General features: G+C 46.8%; 1 protein-coding gene across 8 annotated transcripts in view; it reads right to left on the reverse strand.

The window, feature by feature from the left end:
* Positions 1 to 11,959, reverse strand: part of myh14 (myosin, heavy chain 14, non-muscle) — a 32,869-nt gene extending 20,910 nt beyond the window's left edge. For 3 of the 8 annotated variants that reach the window (XM_030370452.1, XM_030370448.1, XM_030370445.1), the window contains exons 1-11: positions 11,877 to 11,959; positions 9,083 to 9,269; positions 6,958 to 7,164; positions 5,859 to 6,015; positions 4,538 to 4,565; positions 3,547 to 3,661; positions 2,998 to 3,042; positions 2,434 to 2,445; positions 1,090 to 1,182; positions 661 to 724; positions 401 to 499 (exon numbers count right to left, since the gene is read on the reverse strand). In XM_030370452.1, the coding sequence (XP_030226312.1) occupies positions 401 to 499; positions 661 to 724; positions 1,090 to 1,182; positions 2,434 to 2,445; positions 2,998 to 3,042; positions 3,547 to 3,661; positions 4,538 to 4,565; positions 5,859 to 6,015; positions 6,958 to 7,164; positions 9,083 to 9,269; positions 11,877 to 11,896 (1,027 nt within the window). In that variant the 5' untranslated portion in view covers positions 11,897 to 11,959. Of the gene's footprint in view, positions 1 to 400; positions 500 to 660; positions 725 to 1,089; positions 1,183 to 2,433; positions 2,446 to 2,997; positions 3,043 to 3,546; positions 3,662 to 4,537; positions 4,566 to 5,858; positions 6,016 to 6,957; positions 7,165 to 9,082; positions 9,270 to 11,771 lie in introns of all 8 variants that reach the window. The other 5 variants (XM_030370446.1, XM_030370450.1, XM_030370449.1 and 2 more) reach the window with 5 other exon arrangements.
* Positions 11,960 to 12,302: the final 343 nt, after the last annotated feature.

Below are 12,302 nucleotides of genomic sequence, written 5' to 3' on the forward strand. Positions count from 1 at the left end.
AGTTTGGAGCTCGGGGGTGTGGACCTTTGCCTTTAGGGAAGAAAGTGTTGAAATGAGTGTTTTCTCATTTTTGATTCTCAAAGTGTGGAGCCAATCCAAGTCCATTTATTTATGTGGCACTTAAACCACAATAGGTTCTTTCAAATAAATGTCCTCAGAAGACCAACACAGGTGTTTCTCATAACACTAATTAAGGGTCTGTTACTGTTCTGTACAAAGGGAACAGGTCTTAGCTTATCTTAGTTTAGTGTACTGGTGTCCTGGTCCATAAACATAGCACACCTATAACACGTTTTATGTGTGACACCTCTGTGAAAGGGTCTATTACAGTCTCACAGGGCTTCACAAGTCCCATTTGACATATATGTATCTCGGTAGCTTTGTATGTCTCTCTCCTCACCCCTGGTGGCGTCTGACGCCCCAGACAGCAGCTGGTAGAAGATGTGGAAGGTCCTCTCGTCTTTGGCCTGGCGGATGGCCCGGGACTTCTCCAGGAGGTCTGGGCTCAGGGGTCAAGGGTCCTTACATGCTCAGTGGGCCGGACGCCAGGCGGTGCCCTCTATGTGTAACACTTTGACTATAACCGGGGTCCACTACAGAGATTGGGTGGTGAGTGGGGACCCCGAAACAGGCAGCTCTTGGGTTTACATGAAAGGATACAGGTTTCAATGTTAGCACCGACGATGTAGCCAGCCACATCGAAATTAATGCGAATGAATTTACCCTGAAGGGAAAGAATAGAAATAGGTAGATTATGTCTTCTCAATCAATATCAATACACAATACATCCCTAATGCTACTATTACTACCACTAGTACTACAACTGCTATTACTAGTACTACTACTGCTACTTTATTAATTCAAATAATAATAATACAAATAAAAATGCATAAATACAATTAAATGTTATTCTATTTGTACCACAATTACTACTACCACTACCAATACCACTACCACTAATAATAATTAAAAAAATATATGTAAGAATAATAATAAAATATATATTTTACATATAATAATAAAATAATCAACAACTACTGCTTTCTTCAAAGTAATGCAAGGCTTCACAAAGATGTGAACCAGTCTTACAAATCTGGACGAGTTGTCGTTCTTGACCGTCTTTGCGTTGCCGAAGGCCTCCAGGATGGGGTTGGCCTGCAGCAGCTGTCTCTCCAGCTCCCCCTGGGACACACAGCACAGCCTGAGTCAGCTCCCAGACCGCCACCACCGACACATGGAGGACACCTCCATGCTCCCTCATCACCATAATGCACCAACACGCTTCTTTTAATCATTTGTTTTCTTTGCATTTTCAGCAATAAAACAGATGTGGCTAATAGAGTTCAGCTTAACGGAGGCATGAGGCGCCGTAGCACACACAGCATTCACACAACCAGGACTGTTCTAACACCCCCACCCCCAACACTGCCCCCTCACAGCCTAACAGGAGCTCATCCATTAGTCCATAAGTGATGGCATTAATATTTAAACAGGCATCCCTGCAGGCAATGTACACCCCACCACACAGCTAGGGAAGGGACCAAGGGGAAGGCCTGGTGCTGGCTGCTGTACTTAGGGGTCAGATCTGTGATGCTAATAATCTCCAGTCGCTGAAGTCTGCTGAATTGCATTACTCTGGCTGTCGCATTGGCAAGCGCAGTACTGATTGTTGCAGTAGCAGTAGCAGCAGCAGCAGAAGGCAAGCAGACACTAGGTGTTTTGTATTGGAAGAGCTATCTATGGGAGCTCGCTAAGCAAGCATGGACTACGATACCATCAAGCCACATTAGGAGGAGACACACACACAAACACACATGCATGCACGCACATACACACACTAACACACACAAACACAAACATATGTAGACTAGGACGCCGATGATGCTTGTATTGATAACAAGCACACATTTCAAACAATGGGTACATTGAGTTGACACCTATAAACTCCACCAGATGCTGAGCTGCATTCCTGTGTCCATACTGATATATGACAGCTATACTAATAGCTAGCCTCAACAGCTACCCTTAGAGCTCAAATTCCAACATTTGGAACATTTTTGACATACTCTACTGTTCTGTAATGTGAATGAACTCATTGTTAGCCATCTGTGAATGTTAGAAGGATAATGTTTGCTTTCAAAACAAACCCCGGAGCATTTGTTGTGTGATAAACAGAGTGAGGTATGTCAACCCTGGGGCCCTCTGACCATTTACTCAGCTTTATTCAGATGGCACGCTGGTCATAGGTAGCCACTGGGGCTCCATATCCTCTTACATTGAGAATCCTATCATATACACGTATATACTAGGTTATAATAATAAGAATTGAGTTATATGTACTATTCCAACATGTTAATCCCATCTGAAGAAGCATAAAATTGTAAGCAAACAAATAAATAAATAACGTTAGCGTTTGTACGCTTTTATACTCACATATTGCATACTCTGGGGAGTTACAAAGGAATTGGTTTTAGGAGGAAGAGGATGGGTGGAAAGAATAAACAACAAATGAGTTAAATGGACACAAAAAATAAATAACACAGCAACAGCAATACAAAAAGAACAAGAACAGCGTCAACAAAACAAGGACTACAAACATTTTGGAAAGAAATGCAACGCTGTTGTGCTTAGTTATTAAAGACCGTTGTAAATATTGTAAGTACATTTCAGAAGCTAAAGAACAACCTCACCCAACAACCAAACCCCCCCCGAAAAGCAGTTTAGACCCCGTCTCTTCTATTTCAAACAATTTAATTAGCACTAACGAGTGCCAGGGGATATCAATTATTTGTGGCATCGTCTGCTATCAGTTTCACTGAATCGGTAATGGCCCCTGCAGCGCCCTGTATCACCATAGAGGGCGCTGTCACAGAGGGTTGGATCCTAGGGATGGGTTGCTCTTTGAGCCAGCTGTCAGGGGCTCATTAGCCGTGTCATTAGGAGTGAGTTCAGAGCAGAGTAGACCAGAAGAAGATAGAACAGGACAGGAGCACTCACCCTGTTCACCAAACAGCCTCTAGGTAGAGACCTAGTGCCGTCCATCTGAGCAAGCAAGAAGGACAGAACAACCACAGACAGAGAGAGACAGGAAGGGGAGGCGTGTGAGAGTAGAACTGAATCCGACAGTATTGAGAAGATGGAAGGGAATGAAGAACCCAGCCTTACTAAAAGGAGGCTTTCTGCATGTATTATATTATGTAAGATGCATAGTAACATCTTACATAACATGTAAGATGTTACTAACATAGTATTTAGCAATACCTTTTGAAAAAAACAGTATTAAGGAAGACAGGGAGGGGGTGAAATATATTTGATGCCCATTTCTTGATAAGATAAGATACTTGAAATCCCCAAGAGTAAATGTTTAGTAATTGCAGATTGAAATGAATAGGCCGCCATGTGGAGCAGGGGTACTGATAGATGTAAAGGATGGAGAGATAATACAGAAGACATGTGCGAGTAGCACCTGATCCTTCCAGCAAAGTCAGTGCAAAGTCCCGGGTTAACAAGGCGTCCCATCCCTCCACTACCCCTGGGCGGGCCTACCGTAGAAGACTCCTGTTTTCTTCCTGGAGCTCCAGTCTTGTGGGAGGAGGCCACGTGGGCCAGATACTGGATCACTTTCTTAGTGTTCTCCGTTTTCCCTGCACCAGACTCGCCTCTGGAAGACAACCACACACACACACACACACACACACACACACACGCACACACACACACGCACACGCACACGCACACGCACACGCACACACACACACACACACACACACAGATATATCCATGTAAATTGTGGACAGTAACACAATCTTTTTTTATAAAAGTGGGATCCTCAAAAGAGAAAACCCCCTTTAAACATACACATGGTGTGGATAATAAAAGGTGTATCCAAGCAGAATAAGGAGAGGGGAACACAGGAACAAAGGAGCCAGCACACATTCATCAGCCTGGAGTGTGGAGCCCCTACTGAGCAGGGAACCACACAAGGGCCAAACAGAAAGCAGGTGTGCAGGAACAGTGGGGCTCATGGTTCTGGGGCTGTTACCCGGGGCTAGTAAACCCTGCATGGGTGGAAGAGTTGATCTCCAAACAGAAGCCCTGTCCCCAAAAGGGGGTGAGAACCCCAGTTCAGTAGGAACATAAACTGGGAACCTTTACAATGACAGGAAGTGGCAGGAGAGGAAGGAAGACATGAGGACAAAAGGGGGTTGGCAGATGGCAGGCCTTGAGACAAGTAGAGACACAAGACACACAAACACTGATGTCCATGGAAACACAAACACACGCACACACACACACACACACACACACACACACACATACATACAGACACACTTGGGCACACAAACAAACACACACACGCGCACACGCGCACGCGCACACACACACACACACACACACACACACACACACACACACACACACACACACACACACACACACACACACACACACACACACACACACCATTCAAGGACACAAAGCCGATGGACCTTCAATCACCACACAGCAATCACAGAGGTAAAGTCCGGCTACTCACGTGCACAGTATTGACTGGTCTTCTCTGTCTGTGGAGGGAAGATATAGAAAGGGAAAGGTCAGACGGACTCGTACTGACTTGGACATGTGCTTGCACACCAGTTCCTCCTCCCAATGATAAAGCAATCATCGGGTTCAGGGCCAGATACATGGACAGTGTGGTGAAGAGGAATCACATCCATTGTCATTTGAACCATGTTTGTTATGCTTTTCATGGCATTGCCGCTGGTAACTAATTATAACCCTGAACATAACCGTCATAATCATTTGAGGTATTTGGATTGCACTTTGGTCCTTGTTCTGAACACTATTTGATCAAAGGTGTTGGATTTACTTTCTATTAAACCTCTACAGTTTAACTGGCAAAACAAGTAGAGCCATGGCCCTCATTATAAAAGCCTGCTTCATCTGCATATTGTTTGTGTTAGTGAAACATACCCCTTTCAAGAATTGCTTTTAAAATGCATAAACCAACATTAATCATCATCAATCAACATCGTCTTTCCCTCTACAGTGTGAACCTGTCTGTGAACTCTTAGTTTGTTCTTCTGTGAACTCTTTGTTCACAGAGGAGAAGGGATTTGGTAAGAAGAAGCAGGAGTGTTGCTCAACTGGTCTTCTTTTAACAGCAGCACAGCACCCTGGGCCCGACACAATGGGCTCTCTGAGTTACCGGCAGGCTCTTTTCATTCAGATGTTGCTATAACTATTCCCACGCATGAAGCCAGAAAGAATTACCACCGGTCATACAAGTTGGATATTGTACATATTAACACACCTTTAAACACCTTTAGATATGGCAGCGGGCGAGAGATAGAGGGGGGGGGGGGGGGGGGGGGGGGGGATAGGGGTGTCTCGATTCTGAGAATGTGAGAAAGTATGGGAGTGCCCGTGAAAGGCAGGATCATCGTTCTTATCCAAATAATCTCATCCCGACGCCAAAACGTTGCACAACAGCCCCATCATGGCGTTTTCATACGCACTTAAAATCACAGTTAGGACATGACAGTTGGAGGACATGAAAACACCCGTCATCATCATAATGATTAGTGTCGGCTTAAGCTGTTCATCTAAACCGGTTGTGGCGTTTCACCTCACCGCCTTAGCTCTAGCTCCTTGCCAAAGGTTGCCAAGTCCTCTCTCACCTGTACAACACCCACTTGACAAAGGATGACATAACTTTGAGTGTTGTTCAGGGAGCAGGTCTCAGGATCATAAATAACGGGTGAAGGAGTGTGATTATGTTTTACGACCACAGAGTGGCTGATAAGGGGCTGGTGATGTTTACCAAGGGTCAGAGGTAGGGGGGGTCTGGTGCGTACCTTGCAGCATGCTGCGGTAGGCCGCCTCTGAGATGGCGTAGATGTGCGGGGGCATCTCGTGCCGCTTCTTGCCGCGGTACATCTCCACGATGGACTCGGTGTAGACCTGCAGGTTCTTGTAGGGGTTGACCACCACGCAGAACAGCCCTGAGTAGGTCTACACACACGCACACGCACACGCGCACGCGCACGCGCACGCACACGCACACGCACGCACGCACGCACACACACACACACACACACACACACACACACACACACACACACACACACACACACACACACACAAGCACAAGCACAAAAACAAGCAATATTAACTCTCGCCCTTGTGCCACCTCTTTGCAAAAGTAACCAGAGATGCTTGTACCCCCCCTCCCCCTCATGCACCCACCCCCACACACCCACCCCCACACACAGGAATAACTTTGTAAAACGACCCCAAGCCTAAGTCAACCCTTCCCTATCGGTTTCACAGGTGATGCCAGAGTGCTGGACACTAGCGCACAAACTCACACCACACCACGCAGGTTTCACCCCCACACACGCAGACACACTGTTCCCAGTCTTATCCGGTGTATGTGGCTTTAGCCTTTAATACTGTTAAGTATGTATGTATGTGTGTGTGTGTGGGGGGGGACTGCATAGGGTGTATGTATGTATGTATGTATGATTAATTAATTCATTAAGTGTGTATCTGAATGTGTGTGTATGTGTGTGTGCGTGTGTGTGTGTGTGTGGGGCTGGAGGGGGCATGAGTATTTATGTATATGTATGTGGGAGTGTGTGTGTGCGTGAGGGTGTGTGGTTACTAGTGTATGTGTGTGTGTGTGTGTGTGTGTGTGTGTGTGTGTGTGTGTGTGTGTGTGTGTGTGTGTGTGTGTGTGTGTGCATGTGTGTATGAATGATTGAATGATTCATTTATGCGTGTATGTGGACATGTATATGTGTGTATATTTGTGTGTACGTGTGTATATGTGTTTATATTTGTGTATATGTGTGTATATGTATGTGTATGTGTTTGTATATGTGTGTGTATGTGTGTGTGCGTCTGTACTCTGTGAACTGCATGTGTTTCCTTCACAGTGGCCCCCTGACTTACGTAGATGAGGCCGGAGTAGTATCTCTCCCGCAGGTTGTGCAGCACCGAGGCCTCGTTCAGGCAGGTGAGGTCGGCCATGTCCTCCACCTTGCTGAAGCGCGGCGGGTTCATCCGCTGCACCTCCTCCCTGGACAGGGTGAGCTTCCTCTGGCTGTCCGTCAGCTCCACCTCCACCTCGTCCCCGCGCTCCTCCCGGATACTGGCCGACTGGGGGGGTGGAGGAAAGAGGAGGGTAAAGGGACAGGAATAGGCCGAGAGACATCGAGAGGAGGGAGCGAAGAGGGAGAGAGAGAGGGGAGACAGAGTGGGGAGAGATAGAGAGTCGTTAGATGGAGAGGGGAGGAAAGAGAGGGAGAGAGAGAGAGAGAGAGAGAGAGAGAGAGAGAGAGAGAGAGAGAGAGAGAGACAGAGAGGAGAGGGATGGAGAGGGGAGTAAAGTGTGAGAGTATAGAAAGAGAATTATAGAGTGAAAAGATGGGAGGACAAGGAGATGCATAGAAACATTGAGAAATAGGGAGAGTAGGAGGAGAGGAGGAAATGGGAGAAATAGAGAGCGAGACAGCGGGGAAGAGACAGAGAGATGGGGGTAGAGGGCAAACGTGAGAGAATTGTTGAAAAAAGGAGAGAGAGAGAGAGAGAGAGAGAGAGTGTCACAAAGTGAGAACATTGACACAATAGCAGTGAAGAGGCGTGAGGGAGGCAAGGGGAAGTGTCCCTCTGAGCGGCACATTCTTCATGTTGTGGTCAACTGGCTGGAGGAGATGCTGACGGCAGTGTGAAGCATGGGGTCAGGAGGCCTCCAACGCTGATAGACTGTCCGTGCGTGTGTGTGTGTGTGTGTGTGTGTGTGTGTGTGTGTGTGTGTGTGTGTGTGTGTGTGTGTGTGTGTGTGTGTGTGTGTGTGTGTGTGTGTTTCAAGACTCAAGGAAACCACCAGAATAGGCACTGTTGTCTATAGGATGGAGATGGACCGATTTGGATGTATAAAGTTGAGAATGTGGCCGTGTCTCTGCGTGTATGTGTGTGTGTTTGTGTTCGCATATGTGTTGGTGTGCATGTGCTCATTTAAGCGCATGCGTGTGTGCAAGGGCCCATGTGCATGTGTGTACTTGGTGCTGTGTGTATATGAATGAGTGAGTCCTTCCCTCAGATCATGAGTGTAAAATGAAGTCAGTGTCTCTGGCTCTGGCCTCTTTACTATTAGCAGGCTGAAGGAGAGTATTGTTCTATTCATAGAGCCCTCTATCAAAGCTGCCCAATGGCATGAGGGAGAGAGACAGAGGGAGAGAGACAGAGAGAGAGACAGCACAAGATAAGATGGAACTCACATTCATATGTCGCTTTCTCTGAAAGACAGACCAATAGATTTGCATACTGCTGGAATATTATTTTGCGTTACAAAGCAGTGGGACAAAAGGAGGGGGAGCTGCGGCCTCATGGTAGTGGTTAGGTCTAAATGTGTTTAGCAGGAATCACAAGGACTTCAATAGGCGGTCATGGAGAGAACAAAGCAGTAAAAGAATTCAAACGCAGGGAAATACACAGCGCATGGCCACTCATTAAATTTCACGTGCACACATTACAAACAATCCCACACAGACAGCCCACACTGACACTGACCCATACCGCACACACATACACACACAGACACACACTGCACAAAGTCACAGACACACATGGGCACAGACACAAACACACAACACTATTTCACACACACACACACACACACACACACACACACACACACACACACACACACACACACACACACACACACACACACACACACACACGCACACACACACACACACACACACACACACACTCAAAGACACTCACAGACACTAAGACAAATAGACACTCACACACACAGACACACCCACGCTGCCTCGCCTCGTCACACCTGTTTGACACACCCAACCGTGGAGAGGCATGTACACACCCGAAGCTAATAATTTACCAGAAAACATTTTCACTGTAGTTAGTAGAAAATTATAGTGGAAAATCTGATCCGACACAATCAAAGACTCCCCTATCCAAACCTAGATTCCTACAGTCACGATTTCAAACAAGGCTGAATGGCCCATGAGTGAACCACGCCCTCCCCTGGGCAAGGGGAGCTCACCTCGAAGCCATGCTTCTCTGAGGGGACCCACACCAGCCTCTTGGCCGCCCAATCTGCCTGGCTGGCCGATGAGAACGAGGCCGTGGGGTTGGCGGTGGGGGAGCCCGGCATCACTCCCGACGTCAGGAAGCGGGTGACATCATTGACGCCGCCCCCTGTTGGCTTGGACATGGTACTGCTGGCACTGCTTAAAAGGAGAGAACAAGAGAAGGAGTTAGATATGAATGAACGTGGGCGTTTGGGGGGTTATGTTTTGCTCTTCGTCACAGACCCAGGGCTGCTTGAGCGGATGCACACTAGAACGCTGGAGAGGGTAGCGTATAGTCTGTGTTTAGCCATGACCCTGATTAGCACGCCAAGACAGCACACAAACACACATGTGCACACACACACACACACATGCACGCACACAAACACATACACCCACATACACAGGCGAGAAAGGAGAGCAGGCAGCCTAGCATCCAGGCCATATACAATGGAGCCCGGGCCAGGGATGGCCTAGTTGAGAGACACGGCAACTCAAGGAGACAACTGACATGGAAGAAGAGGGAGTAGGGGGGGGGGGTCCACTGACTCAATAAACTGACATGACAGCATGAGTTAGAGACAGTGAGAGAGGGGGGAGGAAGAGGAAAGGTGGAGAAAACTAGAGGAGAGAATTGGTGTGGCCAGATCTGAAGGTTCACTTTCTGAAGAAGACGATGCCTTCTTCCTCTCCCAGTCTGACCGACTCGACACACTAACGTAGTGAGGTCACATGTTGCTCCCAAAACAGTGGAGCGTGACTGTGGATTTGCGAGGATGTGGTTGACGGGGGAGATGCAACTAAGGCTGGTTACTACTACTCGCATCAAACGTGAAGCATGTACTCCCAAGGCGACCTTAGACACGAGTAAGAACTCATTCTATCATCGAAAGAATTACTCAAGTTATTGCTTCTTTGTTGTTCAAACTAATGACAATAACCTGTTCTATGGAGGATTGATTATCTATGTAAGTGTTCAATCATTGATTGACCAAAGAGTCAGCTACCCATACATCCCATAATAATCTACAGATTGGTGAATGCTCTTTTTCTCTCAGGGGTAAATGAAGGCCTTATAAATTATTTGAATAATTTCACAATTCCCATTAAAGGTTCCCAAAGAAGTAACGTTAAATATTGCCATCAGTATGAGCTATTTTTCAAAGAGAGGCGTGTGCTTTATGTTCAGTCATTGATCAAATGTTAGATTTCGAGCCTAGATGCCTATCATGGGTGATTAAAATTAGCTGCCCACATACAGTCAGCATGACACAGTCCACACCGTGTGAAAGGTATTCTCTCTCTCTCTCCCTCTCTCTCTCTCTCTCTCTCAGGCTGTGTTCTTGCGTGTTTGAGCTACCTGTCTGCTCCGTGCCTAGCTTGGTATGTCATCGGTCCTGATTCCTTCTGCCCCTGGCTCTTGCTGAGTGTCTGTCTGCGTGTCAGGCAGTCGGTGACATGAAACCAAAATGCTGTCAGCAGCATACCTGTCACTAATGGGTCACCATGGGTGTGGAGGAGGAGGAATCCCAACAAAAGAATGGCCACCACCCATGGAGTCACTATGTGACACATTTAGTAGAATAGGAGAATAAACATTCCACGAAGGACCTACCCAAAGAGCAACTCACTCATCGTAAACTAGCACGTTGAATGATGTGTATTACTCCAATTAATTATCTTCAGGCCAATGGGTGTCATCATAATGTACTCAATTAGGGTTGCCAAACATTTTACATTTCACTACAATGTTCTGATAAGAGAAAAAAATATTTGTTACACGTACATGTTTCAACGTCAGCTGCCGGTTCAACACCATTATAGGCCTACCCTTATTGGAACATCTGGAATTTGGTGCATTACAGCAAGAATGAGCACCAGACCAGCACGTTAGAAGACTCTCCTCCATAGCAACACCTAGGCTACCCCGCAGCAGCAGACTCACACAGACAATACATTGAGAGTTTGAAGAGGGGGTCATTCACTGCAGGGGTCGTGTCGTGTGTGTGTATGCATTCATGTGTTAATGCGTGCGCGAGCTTGTGCGTCAGGGGTGGGGGTGCTAAAGACGTATTTTAATTATTGGTGGCGATGATGCTGATCGAACCGCAACGCTTTAGTAATATGTGATGCTGTCGCAACGCATTCAAACAGACGTAGACAGACGTGACATTTCCTCCCTAATTACACCACGTCTCTGCTTATGGCATTGAGATCATTCTTTATAGATCATATGAATTAGGCTGGTGTTCAAATCGTGCAACAATCGCAAGCACAGTTGAAACCCAACGAGAAAACGATCACATTATCACCATTAATGTGATAATTAATATGTAGCCCAATAACAATGGTAGAAATCATAACCATTTTCATAATCATGTTTTATATGTTGTATACGTCTATGGTGAAATCTTCCTACGACACTATATTGTGCTACAGCCTGCGGCCAGGCAATGTCGATATGAAGCCTATAGGCAAGGGCGTGAATGGGGATCACACCAGCACCCCTTTTCCAACACACTAGCATTTCTAGGCGTCATGCCACCAGCCTTCAGACTATCCTAGCGAGGTTAGCCAACCCCACCGAAACATAATACGTCGCCTTTCACAGGATATCACACTCGCTATTTACGACTGGATTAGTATAATTAAATCGCTCACCTTCAGGATCCTACCCGAAAAGCGAATAAGGCTACAGTGCGAGGCAAATCAAAGGTGGTTGGTTCTTTTGTTTTTTTTCCCCCTGATTAATAAGTGTGTACCTACCGCAAATGCGGCTTTATCATTGCACCGCTTTCTCAGTGAGCGCCGCACACACTTCAGTGGGAATAAAGATACAGAAGAGGGCGGGCCTTCGGGCTCGGCCAGAGAAAGCGCTTCCTACATATACACCAATCAAACGAGAGAACAGATTTCGAGGCGCGCCTCCGTCACAAGGACGTCCAACCAAAGCGTACAACCCTGCGCTGGACCCGCCTTATGAATGAGACAAATGCGCACCGCCTTTTCGCTGCTGTTACACCAGAGTCGCGGTGACAAACGAGGCTGGAGACAGCGAAAGAAAAACGCCACCATCACCTCACACTTTGTATTAAATGTAAAAGGCGGAGCGGTGCAGCAGGTGCCGGCGCATCACTGGCGCTATGCAAAAAGAAACGCGCACTCGGTTGGTGAATCTAAATGGTAAACCTC

Source organism: Gadus morhua, chromosome 11 (assembly GCF_902167405.1).
Source record: "Gadus morhua chromosome 11, gadMor3.0, whole genome shotgun sequence".
In the NCBI taxonomy this organism is placed as follows: domain Eukaryota; kingdom Metazoa; phylum Chordata; class Actinopteri; order Gadiformes; family Gadidae; genus Gadus; species Gadus morhua.